This window comes from Centruroides sculpturatus, unplaced genomic scaffold (genome assembly GCF_000671375.1).
Source record: "Centruroides sculpturatus isolate CEXI.00-Female unplaced genomic scaffold, Cexi_2.0 scaffold241, whole genome shotgun sequence".
NCBI classification, from domain to species: Eukaryota; Metazoa; Arthropoda; class Arachnida; order Scorpiones; family Buthidae; genus Centruroides; species Centruroides sculpturatus.
Window position 1 is genome coordinate 776,084 of NW_019384409.1, and position 18,113 is coordinate 794,196.

Consider the following 18,113-nt stretch of genomic DNA (forward strand, 5'->3'; position numbering starts at 1 on the left):
TTTTTTTTTTAAATTCCAATTTACAACAAGCTTTAACAAGCTTTAACGTCAACTTCCTATACCTCTTGTAAGTTTCCACCGGTGCCGCCATTACAACAATATCAAAAGCGCTCAGCAACTAAATAAAGATAAACAAAACACCTTTTTTGCCGAGAAATATAATTTTTAAACAACAAACGTTTTCAGCCTAATTAATAGGCCATCTTCAGGTTGAAAAATACACGTTAACCAGACGTTCCGTTGTATTTTTCAACCTGAAGATGGCCTATTAATTAGGCTGAAAACGTTTGTTGTTTAAAAATTATATTTCTCGGCAAAAAAGGTGTTTTGTTTATCTTTATTTAGTTGCTGAGCGCTTTTGATATTACCCCATGTTTATTCAAAACCATCCATAATTGTTGAAGATAGTGATACTCATAGTTGAAGCTGATGTCTCAACCTCTCTCCAAACAGATATTTTTGATATAGTCTTTCACAACATGAATAGCAAGAGTTCAAAATTAAGGGAATTTTACCAGAATATTTTGAAAATTGTTTATTATATTGTATTATAAACTTTGTAAGTTTGTGTAATGTATTTGCCAGAGATTGTCAGTTGTTCAATATAGAGATAAGATTACTATAGGAAGAATTCACAATTAGGAAATTTCCTATAGTTTTATTCAAATAAGTTTTTAATTTGATTATACAAATAATTTTAATGCCCATTTAAAAAATTTAATAACTGATTATTTTAATTTATTTGTTGCTGGATATTAAGCTAAAATTTGCTAAGGTGAAAAAGTTGTTTGATAAAGATTATAGTAAATACTATCTGAAATATATAATTTGATATCATATGATCTTTGAGAGGAAGTAAATTAAAAATCTATAATTATTATTTTATGAATTCTTATTGATGAGAAAAGATGCCAAAAAATATTTCTAGTAGTGTGTCTGAGTTAAATCAAAGATAAGAAAATATATCATGCCATAAGTGGGGAAAAAATAGATATAATTGCAAGAATCCTCAAGTATTAGATCAGACTATTTACACTGTACTGTACATGTAAATGAGAATATAAAGTATCTACCAAATTTTGATTTGTACTTCAACATATATGGACACTTTAATATATTTTTGTTACAATTAACGTTGTCTTTTTTAATATAACCATTCATCTTTTATTGCAATGAAAATAGTATTATATATTTTTAAGGTTAAATATTCAGTTTATAAAAAAGATTTTCTCTGTTTTAAATTTGTTTTGTCTTATAATCAATAGTGTAACCAGAACAAATATTTTAGGGGTTCAAATTATAACATGATAAAAATCACAAAAGTTTATTTAACAAAAGATAAATATTTAAAAAATTAATATCTCCATTTAGTTTTATACATCAAATTCAAAAAGTTATAGATTTAAGTACAATTTTATCCACACATTTTTAAGATCTTCACACTTATAAGTTTTATGCATTCATAAGATTCATCTTTAAAAGAAAATGGTAAACCCATAGGAAAAAGCCATCATCCATTAAAAGATTTATTTAGTCTAACAAGTCAAAAAATGTAGTGAAAAATTCAGTATCCATTGACCAAGCTATATTACTACTGACAAATAAGTTAGTTTTTTTTTTCTTATTATTATTCAAACCTTCAATCACTTCTGTACTTTTAGATGTGTCACTAGGCTATGGTATGAAGAATACACTCCTACAAATTGTACATGTATATATATGTATGTAAGACCAAAGGGCGAGAAATAGACAAACAAAACGAAATTAATTAAACTAAAAATACAAAAAATTTTATATACTCTCCCGGTTGACGCAGGTTATAAGGATACCAACTTCACTCTAGATCCACCAAACGAGACGCACATTTAATGAACCACTGAGTAATATAATACGCGACAGGAAAGTGCGCGTGTAGTTTCAGTCCGGCCAATTCCTTAAACTAAGTAATTTATGCTAGTTTCTTATTATTAACACTTAGTTTCTAAGTGTTAGTATTGAATAGAATAGGTTTGGAAGAAGACGAGAGATAGGACAGAGGGTACCCAAACTTGGTAATTGGTGCTCCTTGCAATGGTCGATGCCACTCGTTCTCGCAAAGTTCATCCCTTTTTCTCTTCCAGTTCCCGGGTCGTCGCCTATCCGATACAATACTGGACCTCCTCTCAATTAAGTTCCTTTTTCTTTTCTCGTTCCAAAGTTCTCTTTTTCTTTTCTCACTATACGATGCTGAACTTACAGGGAAGACTTTCCTTTTGGTCCCCTCCTTCCCCTTCCTTCCTCAGTCTCACGTCCTTTCTCTTCTGCTATCACTCCCCGTCTCCTCTTCCTTTCTCTTCTCCACTCACTCCCTTTCATTCTCCTCCTCCTTAACTCCCCCTCGTTCCTCCTCTCACCTTAGTCCACTCATATCCTCTCACAAAAGCCCTCCATTCATTTCTTTCCTCTCAGTCCACCCACACACTAAAGTCAGTGGGAAAAAGATAACATTATAGAAGAGTAAACAAATAGGACAGACGAAGGTGAAGTGAAGATAAATATACAAATCATACGGTTTAAAATATGGCGTGTAGCCACATGTATGTATTTTGCCATATTAAAAATTTTATCCTTTACTTATTTGACTATTTACGATATTTATGCAGGATAAGGAGGGAAGACCTAGGCCCCTAACTTTTCCCTAGTTACACTACTGCTTATGATCACTTGTTTTTATACACTTTTGACTGAACTTATTGTAATTGATATTTAAGATGGTGGAAAAACATTTTAAGATGAAAGTTGGGCATGTTCCTTTTGAAATTATAACTTACAAATATTTATATTATTTTTTCTTGATAAAACTTACTTTTTTGTTTAATATTGGTTTCTATTACATTTTTTATATTTTATACAAGTTTTATTTTTTCTATATTGAAATGCAATCTTAATAACCACCTACTTCTTTCATATCAATAATAATGATATTTATTTATTTAGAAAATTGTATTTAAGAAAAAATTTTAGTAAAAAAAATAGTAATCAAGAAAAAAATTGAAAAAATTTTTCAACTACTATTTTTCTCAAATACTGCATATTAAATGTCATTGTTGTTGAAATCAAAAGAATATATGGTTATTCAGATTAAACTTATTTTATGTTTGTTTAATGTAAATTTTATTTTTTCTATACTAAAATTTAATGAAAAAATTATGCAAATATTTTTAAGTTTATAATTTCTTTAAATATCAGAAGAACATGCTTCTCTTTCAGAAGAATATCAGAAGAACATGCTTCTCTTTATCTTAAAATGCTGAAGCTTTGTCTTAAATATCAGTTACAATAAACAAATAATTGTTATGCTGTTTGAAGTTAATATTTAATATCTCTACTAAAAAATAATGTGCATTTATTAATGTAAAGTACTTTATTAAATTAAATATTACAATGTTAAATTAATATACAAATTGATGCTATTTATTAATAATTATCTAATGCAATATGCAATTAACATTAATAATGAATTTGCATGTGTGTATGTATATATGTGTGTGTAATATATATATATTTTGCATAACAATTTTTCTGTTTTTAAATTTCATGGATATATAGTCTAAGTTAAAAGAAATCAAGAAGCATTTATTTTGACAAAAAAAAATTTCAGATATTCCAAAACTATATTATTAAAAAAAAGTAATACATATTCTGATTACATATTATTTTCATTTTTTATATTTACTCTATATTTATTACTTTATAGGACCTGTTTGCCATTACCAGCATTCAAATTATCCACAAATTGATCACTTTATTAAAGATTTAATTTCTAATAATGGTAAAGGATATATATATAAAATTGATTTCTACCAAAATTCCATTCTTGAATATTCTACATGCAATTATAGATACTGCAAAAATATTGGTAGGGAACATAAAAGTAATAATGTCATGTAAATATTCATCCTTAAATTATATTTTATTATTAGTTTATATTCAATACATAATTTTTTATTTCCATAATGTTTATAGAATAGTTGTATCTCTAAAGAAGAGAGTGTATTTTCAAAAATGTTATGATCCAGAATGCAGACAGAGTAATTACAAGTCTAAAGGTAATTGATAATTTAATGCTATATATTATCTGAAAGTATTTTGTACTTATATGTTGTTTAAAATAATTAAATATTACATGAAAAGTATTAATTTAAATATTTGTTAAATAATTGAGTTGTTCCCAATCAGTGGCATGAGTAACTAGTATGGTTATATATACGTTTTTTTTTTTTTTTTTTTCAACCTCCGATGGTCTATAAAACAAAGTGTAAATAACAAAATGAATTTATTACCAAAAGTTAGGTACAAACATGGTTACTTTTTGACATAATCGCCGTGAAGATTGAGGCATTTGTCATATCTGTGGATGAGCTTTGAAATCCCCTCTTCATAGAATGTTGCCATCAGTGACTTGAGATGGGCCTTAACATTGTTTTGAAGATCGTCATTAGTCTCAAACTTCTGCCCTCCTAGCCATATTTTCAGTTCAGGAAAGAGAATTGCAGTCTTCATACATTAAAAGTGTGAAGATTCACCTTTCAGACTTCCACCAAGCTTGGAACTTTTTAAACACCCAGTGTACAGCCCAAATTTAGTGCTGAGCAACTTCCACCTCTTTCCTGAACTAAAAGCACAGCTGGGAGGGCAGAGGTTCGAGACTAATGACAATTTTCAAAACAATGTGAAGGCCCATCTCAAGTCACTGATTGCAACATTCTATGAAGGGGGGATTGCAAAGCTCGTCCACAGATATGACAAATGGCTCAATCTTCACGGTGATTATGCCAAAAAGTAACCATGTTTGTACCTAACTTTTGGTAATAAATTCATTTTGTTATTTACACTTGTTTTTATTTTATGGACCATTGGAGGTTGAAAAAAAACTGCCCTCATAATTATTTCCCAGAATTTTTCTAAATTATTTAGTAAATATTAATCTTATCATAATTATTAAATTTAATAATTATTGGTGTTAATAAGAAATGATGCCTAACACCTATTTTTAGTCAAATTATTCAGTATTTAATTATTAATATTGGCATTAGTATAGTCTGATTTAATCAGGTAATCATTTGGCTTTAATATAACTATTGAGTTTAGAGATGTTCAAAAAGAAAAATTAATTTCTCTTTTNATTTGATTGCTAATAACTCTGATCAACACTTTTAGTGAATGCTACAAATTTAAAATAGAGTTTGTACACATTTAACGTAGTTATTAACTAAATTTTATTAAAATTTATTAGAAGACACTCCGACAGTTCCCTTGTGAGTGTAGCCATTCAATGTGACATTCAGACTTTTACTGGACTCTCTTCTTAAAAAGAAATATCAAAGGAGAATTGTAATGACAAGAATATAAAAAATTTAGTAAGAATATTTTTATATTTTATTAAGTGGGAAAAAATGAATAGTAAGCCTGTCTCAGTGTGTATTTCGCACCCATGTAAGATTGCCTTGACTCCTCAACAGTCTCAACATCTTACACAGTTGGCAAACTTCACACTGATTAAAGAGCAGAAATTGGAAACATATGGCAGCATGCCCTGGAACAAAATATACAGCAATGTCTGCAATATTTGAATCACATATAAGTTATTGAATTTTGAAAAATACAAAAATGTCTGGTAATCTGATATGATTCTGGTTCCATAGATACCAGATTACTGAATTTCCACTTCAATGTTTTTCATATATCTTTTTAATTATTATTAATTAAAAAATTGGAACTAGCATTCAGATTTTTGTATGAGAGTTTATTATAAATGTTATATAATGATTAAATTTGCAATTGCTTTTATTCCAAAATCATTAATGAATTATCAACAGACTGAAATGAAATATTCAGTTTTATATCAAAAATGAATTAATAAATCAAATGAAACAGGAGGATTTATATATATTAGTTTTAAAAAATTTTTAGTTGAGAAGTGTTAATTGCACAGTAGATTTTATATGATACATATATTTTACCATTCTTTTAATATTAAAAATTTGCCTATATCCATTGTATAACTCCAAAATAATAAGTTAAAATAAGTTATTAATTAGCAATGTACAGTAAGACCCTGCTTAACACTGATTCAATATAATGCAGTCTGCTCGAAGCCTAAAAAAAAAAGCTCAAGATTTACACTGATTCAAATTATTGAGTCATTTCATTGATTTGTATATACAGTAGAGCATCGATTATCTGACTCAAATGGGGACTCAGGTTGGTCAGATAACTGAAAAAATCGGATAACCGAAAACAATGAAAAAAATACATTATTATTATAGTATATTAGTATATCGCTATTAACCAACTTTGCGTTGAATTTTCATCAATGTTAAGCCTAACAAATTTTTTAAAAAATAATAATCGTCGCTATTGTATCGTTAAAAATTATTTTTANATATTTATTACTTTATAGGACCTGTTTGCCATTACCAGCATTCAAATTATCCACAAATTGATCACTTTATTAAAGATTTAATTTCTAATAATGGTAAAGGATATATATATAAAATTGATTTCTACCAAAATTCCATTCTTGAATATTCTACATGCAATTATAGATACTGCAAAAATATTGGTAGGGAACATAAAAGTAATAATGTCATGTAAATATTCATCCTTAAATTATATTTTATTATTAGTTCCATCTTGATCAGTGACAAAATCGACATGAAAGATATCAATAGGATCTTTAGGATTAATGTTGTCGATCCATTCGAAATCTGCAGAATCTTTGATCTTTAAATTTGGAGTAGACAATAGTTTTTTCATTCTAATTTGAGTAGATACGGCCGCTGCTACATTAAAAGTCTTCTTAACAATGGTATGATCATAAAAGGTACTCAACTATAAAAATTAAAAAAAAATATTCTGAAATATCGAGTAATCATATTAAAGTATCCCTTTTTTTAACGCTGTCTAGAGAGATACTGTATTTAGCAGTTCAATGAAATCTGGTATGGTGACATCTCGAGACATTTGGAAGACATTTGTATCGTAATCCGTATGATGTTTCGTTGTGGAGACACTTAAAAACTATGGTTTATCGAGGATATGTTACAAATTAGGCAGCCTCCTCGAAAGCAGGCCCTACGAGAGGGGATTGCAGCCGAGACCACATTGAGCAGTATTCTACATCGCTAAGGCCAATGTCGATCGGTTTACATGAGTGTCTTGAGCTTTCAGCGCTAAAAGTGCCGTAGTAGTGAGTTTTGGTACTAATATTTTTTACGGAAATTTCTTCTACATGTTCTGAGTTTGCCACCATACTAAATTTCGTTGCATTTGGACTGCTTTAGAGTCTAGACAGCATTGAATATGAATAATTACGATTATGAAGTAACGAATTAGTATCAGCAAGGTGACATTGAAAATTATTTGACGTCGAGAATTTCATGACATTTTCTTGTAAATATTGATAATTGAATGCAATATTTGAGTCTCGCGTGGCTTTAACAACTTAAATTCAACTCCTCTTTTATAATTCAAGTACAGAATAAACTTTTAAAATCCAATTTTTAGTGATTTTTGGGGCAATTTTTGAGAATGTAAATCTTAAGAATTTTAGATAAATTTTACAATTACAGTATAATTCAATTTAAACAATTTTAAGTAATACAAAAATTTGATGTTTCAAGACTGAAATTGCTCTGTGCCGTTGTTAAATAAATACGAATTTCATATTCTCAACATTAAATCACTAATTACAAGACTTTTAGTCTCATGTCTTAGAATCCTCGTCTGATCCTCGATCTTGAGTGGAAAATCAATAATAGATTTTTAAGTTTGTGAATTTACTTATTTACTGTACTGAGATTATATGTTACTAATTATTAATGTTACTAATTATTAATGTTACTAATTATTAATATAATTATATACATTATATACAAGGTGATTCAAAACTCACAGAAATTTTAAAAAATTAATAACTCACAAACTATTTAAAGATGATGCGGTTTTCACAGAAATGCTTAGAAGTGGGATTATTTTATGTGTAATAAAAATTTTAGTACCAAAATAGTTACATTTCTTGCCATTTTCTTGTCACTTTGTTTCATTTGTGGGACCAAAATTTTGCAATTTGTAGAAATCTTTAATTTTAATTACACGCCCAAATTATGTTTATGAACATAAATTTTTTCAGTTTTACAATATCACCTTTGATACAATGCAAATTAAGAAAAAAAGCACAATCATACTTTATAAGAACCAGGTCCTGGAGTTTTGTTCTTCTGCTTTCGAAATCTGATATCATTTCCAAACAGTACACCACGTATCTTATCTTCATTTTTGATATTATATCTACCTGGTCCTACAGAAATAGTAAATTTTTACTTATTAGTCGTTGAATATCTTTATTTTGAAGGAACTCGAAAATGGATAAGACAAATAAATTTGCAGAATTTACCTCTATACGTGCATATAGTTCTGTCGATTATTGGTGGTGCTTTGTGGAGTTCTCGACAGGAAGTAGAGTTAAAAGGAATTCCATCACACAAAGGGTTGTGAAAGTCTTTCCTTTTTGTAATGTGATCTAAAGCATGACCAACGTTATAACGTCCTACACCCGGATTTCTCTAAAAATAAATCTTGTTAGGAGTTAAGAATTTGGATCTTGGTAAAGCTACATCACCTACAGATACTGTAAAGAGCGATCTGGGCTGTCGATTCGCAAAAGGAGCTGTGGCAACATTACCCCATTTTTTATCTTCTTTTTTCCATATGGGCTGAAAAGTATAAGAAAAACCAGAAAATAGATTATTAAGTTACTTTATTTTTATCAAACGTACTTCATAATTTCAGAAATTTAAAAGATTAATACTACAGAAAACTTAATAATCCTTAAGTAATTTGAGTACAAGCGTATGGTTTGCAGACTATTATATGAATTTTGAGATGTCCCATAATTAAGTATACAGTTTAAGAGGGAGGGGTCGTAAAAAGTACATCATTGTATACGAAGGGGAGGAAGGGAGTCGAACGTTGCCTACGTGAATTTTTTTAGTACAGTAAAACCTGTCTATGGCGACCACCCACGGTTCCTTCAAAAAGTGGTCTTTTAGACAGGTGGTCGTTTAATACAGGTAACTTATGTAAATTGAAAATTCCGTGCCAGAAATTTTTGCCCGTTTTGACAGGTGCCCGTCCAATGCAGGTGGTCGCCTAAGCAGTTTTCACTGTATATATATTTGGGGCTCTGACCTGCCCGCTACATTTGTGTGCCCTGACGTATCCACTACACCAGTGTTTCTCAACGGGGGCGATATCGCCCCCATGTGGGCGTTTTTCCATGTTGAGGGGCGATTAGTAATAATTTATANATTATGTAAATTGAAAATTCCGTGCCAGAAATTTTTGCCCGTTTTGACAGGTGCCCGTCCAATGCAGGTGGTCGCCTAAGCAGTTTTCACTGTATTTATTTTTTTATTTTTATTTTATTTATTTTACAATTTAATGTTAGTGGTGTACGAATTTGTTCTTGTAAGCATACTTACTAGTCATGTCAATAAGTTATCAGTTAGAAAATATTTGCAGAATCTTTTTAGGTCATTTCTTCAATATCAGGGGGATGCATGAACTATCGCATACGTAATTAAAGAGTTTGCCAAAAATATATTATTGTAGAGCTATATAACAAGGAGAAAGGGGATCAAAATGGCTAAAAAAAAACTATAAACATAGTAAATGAACGTTCCTTCTCTTTATAAATGATAGTTTATAATATATTTTTTTATTTACTTTATAACTCTCGAGTATAGATAGTCGAGGTTAAAATAACTAGGCATTGAAAAATTGCTGTAATTTTTGTAATAATAATGAAATCATAATAAAATTTATTTATCCGTGTACATAAATCAATGGTATTTTATAATTCCTATATCGTTAGTGTGGATACTGAGCGAGAGAGGTCGCAAGCGCAGTGGCAAAAAAGACGGCCGATCGTTTCTGTTCAGATGCGAGCAAAGATTGCTGCACACTATGAGATATTTAATCAATGGCTGCTGTGAAGAGATGGTAGCGTACGGTGAAGGGACGTTATGCCGCAATCCGTCCGGAAATAATCAAGACTTGTCATTTGAAGCTAATGACCAAAGGTTCGGTTGTGGATACACAGAGATATGACCGTCTATTCACATCACGATCTGAGGAAAACGTGTCGTTGGTGTCACCCGCAACCCGCATAAATCAACACATGCACTCAACAAAACCTCGAACACTGGAAGAATTAGACGCACAGATTCGGGACGTTATCACCAACGTTCCACATGACTTCCTATAGAAGGCTGTGAATTCCATGCCCGATCGTTTGAGGAAATTGGTGGATGGCGTCGGTTCCTACATTACATTTTAAGAATAGCATCCGTATTTCCATTTAATAACGTACAGTACATGTCAAATAATTTTTACAATATTTATATTAGAAGTATACAAAGTATAGCGATTCCACAATACCTAGTTATTTTCTACCACCCTGTAGAACTATATCTATATCCGAATTTCCACAAAGAAACTTCTAGGTAGAATGTAGAAGATGAAAAGTTTATGGAACCTTTTTATCGTAAGAAGTCGGCCCTGGATACGTAAAAGTTGGAGGACATCGATTTGGAGATTTTGGATATGTGGTAAAGAAAGCAATTTGCTTAAATTTTTCGACGCGATCCTTCAAATCTTTTCTAAAGCTTAAATGCTGTCTATTTGGAAATTCAGAGAATTCTCTTTTTAAATTGTAGCTTCCAACTCCTAAAAGAATAAAATTTTAGCTAATTTTACGCAAATTAATTTATTGAGCTGCTTTATTGATATTTACCAGGTATAATTTTATCCGGAGATTGCTCACGAGGGAATCTCTCACTAGTATTATTGAAAGGAATAAGTCTCTTAGGAGGTGTTTTTATGAAATAATTTATTCTTTTAACAGTTTTTGCTTCTTTATATTCCGGATCAAACTGAAAGTTTAAAATTTAATTCTTTTTTATTAAAACATTACGCTATAAAAGACTTACTTCGTGCAAAAGATCGATGAGGCTGATGTCCTTTTCTACAGTTTTATATTTTTCTGCAAAAATAAGGAAGTCATAATTATGAAAACCAAGCATTAGATCATCTTTTCGTACCTGGCATTCCTAAATAACGCAAAATATTATATCTTCCTGGTCCAACTAAAGGTCCAGTTGACCTTTCTTGAAATTGCAATATGGCTCTCTTTTCTTCATTAAACAGCATCTTTATGCTATTGATTTATAATATTTTAATATTAAAAAAGGTAAACTGTTAACGTTACAAAACAATAATCTTTTGCACTCAATATTAATTTTAAATAACATATATTTGATTTTATAACGTTTATCTTCAAATTGACGTAATAGAATGCTTCAAATTAAACCGTTATAAAAGAATACCGGAAACTTGTGTGTTTCAATCTCGTGCAGGCGTTTAAAAGATAAGCGCTATATTTTTGTAGAGAAATATAGTTTTTCAATACAGTAATATCTAATGACAATATTACAAGCACTGTACGTTTTTATGCAGAACTTATCGAATGGATAAAACCACAAATCACTGAACAGCAGTATGAACACTGGTCGTGGATACTCCATAATTGGACTAGCTTTGTGAGGTTTCCGAATTTTCTTCGCGTGTCTAACATACTATAGAAAGTCCTCCCGGGAGAAACCCCTTGGTTGTCTTATTCTATTGTCCAGTCTGATTCAATCTTTACTTGGACAAGTAATCGTAAATTTCAAAGATTTCACCATGATTTCGAAATTTAATATGGATTCTATCATGAAAGTTTTGATGTTTGCTCATATATTAATAAATGCCATTAAATCACAACGTAGTTTTTCATTTTTTATCAAAATTTATTAAGAGTTTGGATTAATTAACAGCATTTTGTGACTTTGGCACAGCTATATAACTGTCTGCTGTTTCTTCTAAATTGTAGTCATCCAGATTAATACCATCTATCCACTTGGTATCTATGTGATAAGCGGCGCCGAAAGTTGGAGCAGCCATCGATTGATTGATTCGACGGTTTGTAGAAAGAGCAGCTTTCAGATTGAAGGATCTCTTCAAAATGGTATGAGCGTAGAATGGACTTATCTGCGAATATCTCTTTTTAACATTTATTTACAAACATATTTAAAATATATATAAATGCAAGATGTTTACATCATAAGCTCCCGGTCCAGGTACATCACTTGATTTTGTCACGAATCTTCTCTCTTTGCTAAAAGTTACGGATGGATTCTTTTCTTCAATTATTTGTTTGGGTTTATCAGGAACTGCAAAGTCTCATAATTGTATTTTTGTGAGGCTGTTTTTTACAATTAAATGATACTTTCTTACCCTGAATAATGCACTTTGCCATTGGTATTTCGCATTTTCGTGAAGCCGACGTATTGAAAGCCACTCCACGTTTACCATCGTATAATGTACTATGGAAATCTTTCCTTCTTGTTATCAATTCTAATCCTGAAATTATGTTATATTGTCCGACACTAGGATGGCTCTAAATCAAAAATTGGTATATTTTCTGTATAAATATTAATTTAAAATATTTTAAAAGTTTACTCACCAAGGGAGCAAATAAATTTTTAGATTTGTCACTAGTGAAGTAAGATGCTCTTTTGCTTTTCCATTTGTCATCTTTCGTCCATGTATGCTGCAAATAAATGAATCATAATCAGCGAGTTTCAAAATAAACTTCATTTGACTATTTCTACGCTTGCCTTCACATTATAATGATTAGGTCCAGGATAACTATGAGGCGGAAGCGTGAGAGTTTGGGATTTTGGAAATGTTGTATCGAAGGCAACTTGCTGGAGATTATGCCAATTTTGTTTTTTAGATAATTCTGTCTCCATGTTATATTCTCCTACTCCTATGACAAATCAATCATTAAATAAATGCATATACTGTTTATGTAACAAAATGGGCGATGATCATTAAATTTAAACCTGGTGAAGTCAATTTAGTTTCTTGGAGAAATCTTCGGCTACTTTTACCGAATGAAATGCTCTTTTTCGGATATTTTTTCACAAAAATCATTTGGACAGGTCTTTCGCTTTTCTCACAGTAATTGGGATCAAGCTATAAAATAACCAATCATAAATAATAATTTATTGAATATATTCCGTTAAAACTGACTCTAAACATACTTCTCTTAATAGATTTGTAATGCTTTTCACAGGTTTTACTGGTTTAGATTTCTTAACTAGAATAAAAATTCAACTTTAAAAATGAAGTATTGAATCATATGAAAGTACAATAAGTTAATCTTTACCTGGAACACCAAATTCTCGAGGAATGTTATATGTTCCTGGTCCCACATGAGAATTGGTATAATTTTTGAATACTTCTTGTCTTTTAGAGCGAGTGAATAACATATTTTATCTTTTTAAACAAAAAATAATCACTGTCTTTTTTAGTCTTTTTGAAATATTTACTAAATCAAATCACTGTTTCAAAATGTCGGTCTCTTGCGTTGACGAATCAATTAAGCAAGTTGCTTTTCATCTTCGAATCTAAAATTGTGATTGTTATAAATTTTGAAACAGTGATTTGCTTAAATAAAGTTACGTGGCTGTCCCATTACTAACCATTTCATTAATTAATTAACAATCAAGACACAATCATAGTTGTCTCATTACGGGAATCCCTAGCCCTCAAAGAAGTTGAGCGGTATGGATGAGGGATAAAACGATTCCCTGATCCATAGTATTCATAATAAACATGGGTATGAATCAGTTTTCCTGATAGTAGGATATGGCACAACTATGTAATTTTCAAAACATTGGTATTTAGAAAGATTGTACAGTAGCCATAAAAATTGCATCTTGTGTCTCCCAGTTAGAGAATATCACGACCACAGTTGGTAGACTATGGTAAGATCACACGGAACTTACGTTCACTAGATCCTATCTGAGGTGTAGACTCCTCAGATGAGTCATAACTCATCAGAAGTCTCCTACACTTAAAGGGCCGTCCATAAATTACGTAAAGGCGATTTCGGCCATTCTAGACCACCACCCACCTCTATGTAAGAAACCGTAACATTTTCTTTGATCCCCATCCCCTTCCTTACGTAATATTTAGGCATGATTTTATAGAAAGATTTTAACAAAAATAAATTTTTTATGAAACCCTAAAAACTTTAGGTCAAAATATATAATTATTAATTAGTTAATTAATATGTACTATTATTTATAAAAGACTTTATGTGAACAAATTTAAAAATATAAAAATTTAATGAATTCGAATGAACAATTTATTTTAAGAACTTTATTTTTTAATTACTGTATTAACAATCATTTAATTATTATTATCATTAATCAACGTCATAATATTCATTTTTATATTAATTTTAATTTCCACAAAAGGACACAAAAAACTTTGACAGATCGACTAGCTAGTGCACGTGTAACGTCATATAAAATGACGTTACGTGTATGACGTTCAAAAATGACGTACACAGCATTGGAAACGTATTTGTATTAACAAAAAGCGGGTTCCCGAATATCAACGTAACCAGAATCGAGTTACACATGTGTGTGTGTCTCAACTGTACCCATTAAATCCACTGCGCTTTTGTAAATAAACATCGCCGTTTTTCGACTCAAAAAGACATTCGGAACTAATTTCTACGAGTCTAACAGCTGGGACAGATCTTCAATAAATGAAAAAATAAATAAATAAAAATAGGAATATATAATTTCGTGTTTGTCTGCACTGCCGGGGAGAAAGGCGATTTGTAGGAAATTTTGTTAGAGTTATTAGGTTAAACGGGATTTAATAGGACCACTTCGACACGATAATGCATTACTTGTATACGAAGGGTGTAAATTTAATAAGTACAACATCTAAATTAAATTATAAAATGATTAGGATACGAAATAATTGAACGAATAAACAATCCAAACAATTTATATTGTAGAATAATAATAATTTGGCCAATTGTTTGGCCAATTTCACTTCAAATGTCCTATTTGTTTGGATGTTTACGTCGACCCGGGGTTACCCTGCCTTGCGGTCATCTCTACTGCAAGACGTGTATCGAGAGTGTCAGAAAAATTTGGAAACTCTGTCCGATGTGTCAAACTTCGATGGGCAAAATTAAAAAGAGAGACGATCGAGTCAAGGAAGTGAAGCAAATCATGGCCACACATTACGCCATCTGCCATTCGTGTGGAGAAACAACTCTCTTATCCGGACTACGTGAGCACAGGATAGCGTGTGAAGAGACTGCCAAAAATTCCAACAAGAAAACACCTGCTGATGCGAAAATCATTCGATGTGAATTGTACCAAAAGAAGATCGCACCGAACGGACTGTTAAAGCGCCTGAAAAACAAGAAGATGCGTGGACATTCGTTGATCTGTCCGAAGTGTGCTATGAAAAAATGCGATTAAATCGAGATCGTCGCATCATCTAAAATAGACGTGAACAAAATTTTCAATGAATAGTTTTGAATAGAATTAACGCTTCGTTCTGACGAATCAAAATGAAAAATTCCTGAATTTTGAATCATTAAAATTTGATTTTATTATTTACGAATAATTTCTTTATTTACAGCGAAAAAAATACACATGCTACTCATATTTAGATCTTTTGTATGTCTGTTCGTAATAACAACTTTTTATATTTTAACGGGCAATTATTTATTGTGACGGGGTCACAATGTCGGGCTGCAATTTTTTAATCGTATTTTTACTTTATTTAATTTAAAATACAGTATATTCTCTCCACCTCGAATTAGTTGTGGCTTGCCTCGTACATCATACTTTTCCTATTAGCAATGCTGGTTCCTTTCGGGGAGGGGAATTTTTGAAATGAAATAACATGATTTCCGATTTGTACCAGAAACCGGGGTCTCCTGCCCCTATGGTTTCAATATCTAGTCTTGGGTTTCGTTTATTTAACTCCGTTCTCGAGATTAAGGAAGTCAGAAACGTCATATAAAATAAAACAAGAGAGAATAGAGAGAAACCACATTCCGTTGCCATATTGATTACATCTTGGCTAAGGCCAAGAAAATTAACTACATGCTGTTAAAATGTGCTAGGTGCACCTGGGAACTAAATCATACAGCTGTAAAACTCTATATAATGGGGCAATACAACCAATGCTACCTTACGCGGCCTCTAGCTGGGGTCATGTAACTAGTAAAAATTCAGTAGCAAGTAAATTATTCTCTCTTCAAAGACAGTTTGCCATCAGAATTTCGAAGTGCTGTAGAATTGTTTCTACTAATGCCTCTCTGATACCAGCAGAGCTCCTTCCTTTGCCATTATGTACTGTAGAAAAGGTTCTAAACTACCACATCAGAACTACAAACATCAGGGCTCAACAACAGTCTCTACTCCTATCTACGGCTATTCATATGCTACCACATTGCAATTACCCTACTATCTCTGTAAACAAGGTTATCTCCAGGGTACATTTGGCGTCATCTGCTTCCTCCGTGGATAACTATGCAGACATTAATATCTACACAGATGGGTCCAAAAGCCCTGTTCATGTTGGCTTAAATATCTCTATCTTCCTCCAAACTGACATATTTTGCCCAAAATATGTTAGAGGGCACAAATACTTCCCCACATACCGCCATCTATCAATCCGAAGATGCTGTCTACCAAGCTGTTCAGTGACCACTTCACTACCAAACAAAACTCTGTCTATCAACATTTACAGTGATTCTGTCTGTCCTGAAAGCTCTATTATATCCCAATTGCAATAGTAATAAAATCACATACATCCAGCACCATATTAAAAATCATGTAAATAAGATAACTTTTATATTTGTTCCCGGCCATACTGGCATACTAAAAAATGAAAAAGCCAACTTTGAGGCTAAGTCAGCTGCAAAGGACACTGACTTGGACTACACTCACATCGCTCACTCACGTAGCAGCCTTAAAAATTATATTCATGACAATGCTATAAAAAAGTGGAATCAGCAATGGTTGAGCAGTAAAACTGGTAGAATAACAAGACTTTATTTTTCTAGTGTTGAATGCAGGTTCTCATAACTACTTAGAGATTTAACGTTTGCTACTGCTCAACTACTTACTGAGCATGATAATTTTAGAAGCTAACTAGCGAGGTATAACCGGGCAAAAACTGCCTCTTGCTTTTGCTCTACAGAAAACCTAGACACCGTCGACCATATGATCATTGTCCAATTTACGACCAAGATAGACTTATAGACTTATTCTGAAATTAGAAAACTTTACGCTTGGTTTCAGGTGGCCACGTCCACTCAATAAGCTTGTTGAGAAGCCACTATTTGATGTTTTTTACAATTATGTTCAAAAAATATAAAAGAAAAGACTATTTATAATTTCTAGTTTTACATTTTAGTTTTCGCAAAAGCCGAATACTAATTTTATGTTTATTTTGTATCATGTATTTTGATTTATATATTCTTAGTATTATACACCCGTAGGAGTGGCGCACTTATTCTAATAAAAAAAAAAAAAAACAGAGAGAGAAACTACCACACTGCCTTTCTCCCATGATAAAAAATGTGTAGAGCGTGAGTCTGCTAGCGTTAATATTCAAATTTATACATCATATATTTACAAACCCTTAGACTAATCTATAAATTCTTGCCTTTTTAATCTTTCATTACGGTTACCACAAATTTGAATTAATTCGAATTTTGAAATCTTCCAAATTGGTTATGACGTTGAAATTTTTAAAATCAAATTATTATACCGTTCTTTCAGTGTGAACAGAATGAATTAATATCTGTTCAAATTAGAGTCTATTTTGAATCAGATATTTTTACGTCAATTTGACCTCACTTCTGCATTTTTGCAGCGAACAAGCCGAGGTCATGCACTTTGAAGTAGAGGTTTGTAGTTCCGAGGACCGTTCCAAATGAACTGTTCTGGACTCGGAACTACGAACGCGTTCTTCATTGTGTACTTTTACGAATATGGTTTTTCACGGAACGGCGAATTCTTTATCCGGATTTGAACTTGAATTAATGAAAATGTTCCACGGAGTTTTAGGAATAATCAAATTAGGTTAGTTGTATTTTAAATTTTCAAAGATATTTTAAAAATTTATATATTTAT

The 18,113-nt window shown here is 31.3% G+C and overlaps 3 protein-coding genes across 4 annotated transcripts in view; 1 reads left to right on the top strand and 2 right to left on the bottom strand.

Annotated features, from left to right (window-relative positions):
- LOC111618971 (DNA-directed primase/polymerase protein-like) overlaps window positions 1-4,096 on the top strand; it is a 42,938-nt gene extending 38,842 nt beyond the window's left edge. Inside the window, exons 9-10 of the mRNA XM_023360598.1 lie at window positions 3,737-3,926; window positions 4,006-4,096. Of these exons, the coding sequence (XP_023216366.1) occupies window positions 3,737-3,926; window positions 4,006-4,096 (281 nt within the window). The remainder of the gene's footprint in view (window positions 1-3,736; window positions 3,927-4,005) is intronic.
- Window positions 4,097-6,651: 2,555 nt separating this feature from the next.
- LOC111618972 (sperm-tail PG-rich repeat-containing protein 2-like) lies at window positions 6,652-11,689 on the bottom strand. Its single transcript, XM_023360599.1, has 9 exons — window positions 11,548-11,689; window positions 11,145-11,260; window positions 11,034-11,086; window positions 10,838-10,976; window positions 10,580-10,770; window positions 8,667-8,756; window positions 8,438-8,606; window positions 8,229-8,341; window positions 6,652-6,873 (listed from the first exon to the last, which is right to left on the bottom strand). Exons 1-9 carry the CDS (start codon window positions 11,625-11,627, stop codon window positions 6,652-6,654), a joined length of 1,173 nt encoding a protein of 390 aa, XP_023216367.1. The 5' UTR covers window positions 11,628-11,689.
- Window positions 11,690-11,822: 133 nt separating this feature from the next.
- Window positions 11,823-17,882, bottom strand: LOC111618984 (sperm-tail PG-rich repeat-containing protein 2-like). 2 transcript variants are annotated; one of them, XM_023360611.1, is made up of 9 exons: window positions 17,644-17,882; window positions 13,316-13,425; window positions 13,191-13,246; window positions 12,990-13,122; window positions 12,762-12,913; window positions 12,608-12,694; window positions 12,379-12,541; window positions 12,202-12,314; window positions 11,823-12,132 (listed from the first exon to the last, which is right to left on the bottom strand). In XM_023360611.1, the coding sequence occupies exons 2-9, from the start codon at window positions 13,416-13,418 to the stop codon at window positions 11,908-11,910; spliced, it is 1,032 nt and encodes a 343-aa protein (XP_023216379.1). In that variant the 5' UTR covers window positions 13,419-13,425; window positions 17,644-17,882; the 3' UTR covers window positions 11,823-11,907. The 2 variants fall into 2 exon arrangements, with proteins under 2 accessions (XP_023216379.1, XP_023216380.1); XM_023360612.1 differs by having other exon boundaries at window positions 17,618-17,778.
- Between the last annotated feature and the right edge of the window lie 231 nt (window positions 17,883-18,113).

Excerpts from the sequence above, each read along its gene's own strand:
- LOC111618972 (XM_023360599.1), bottom strand. The coding sequence starts at position 11,627 with ATGGAGTATCCACGACCAGTGTTCATACTGCTGTTCAGTGATTTGTGG. Across the intron at positions 11,261-11,547 it reads GATAAGTTCTGCATAAAAAC|CATAAAGATGCTGTTTAATG; the intron begins GTACAGTGCTTG and ends ATAAATCAATAG. Across the intron at positions 8,342-8,437 it reads AACTATATGCACGTATAGAG|GACCAGGTAGATATAATATC; the intron begins GTAAATTCTGCA and ends CTATTTCTGTAG.
- LOC111618984 (XM_023360611.1), bottom strand. The coding sequence starts at position 13,418 with ATGTTATTCACTCGCTCTAAAAGACAAGAAGTATTCAAAAATTATACC. Across the intron at positions 12,914-12,989 it reads AACTAAATTGACTTCACCAG|GAGTAGGAGAATATAACATG; the intron begins GTTTAAATTTAA and ends GATTTGTCATAG. Across the intron at positions 12,133-12,201 it reads CTGGACCGGGAGCTTATGAT|ATAAGTCCATTCTACGCTCA; the intron begins GTAAACATCTTG and ends AGATATTCGCAG.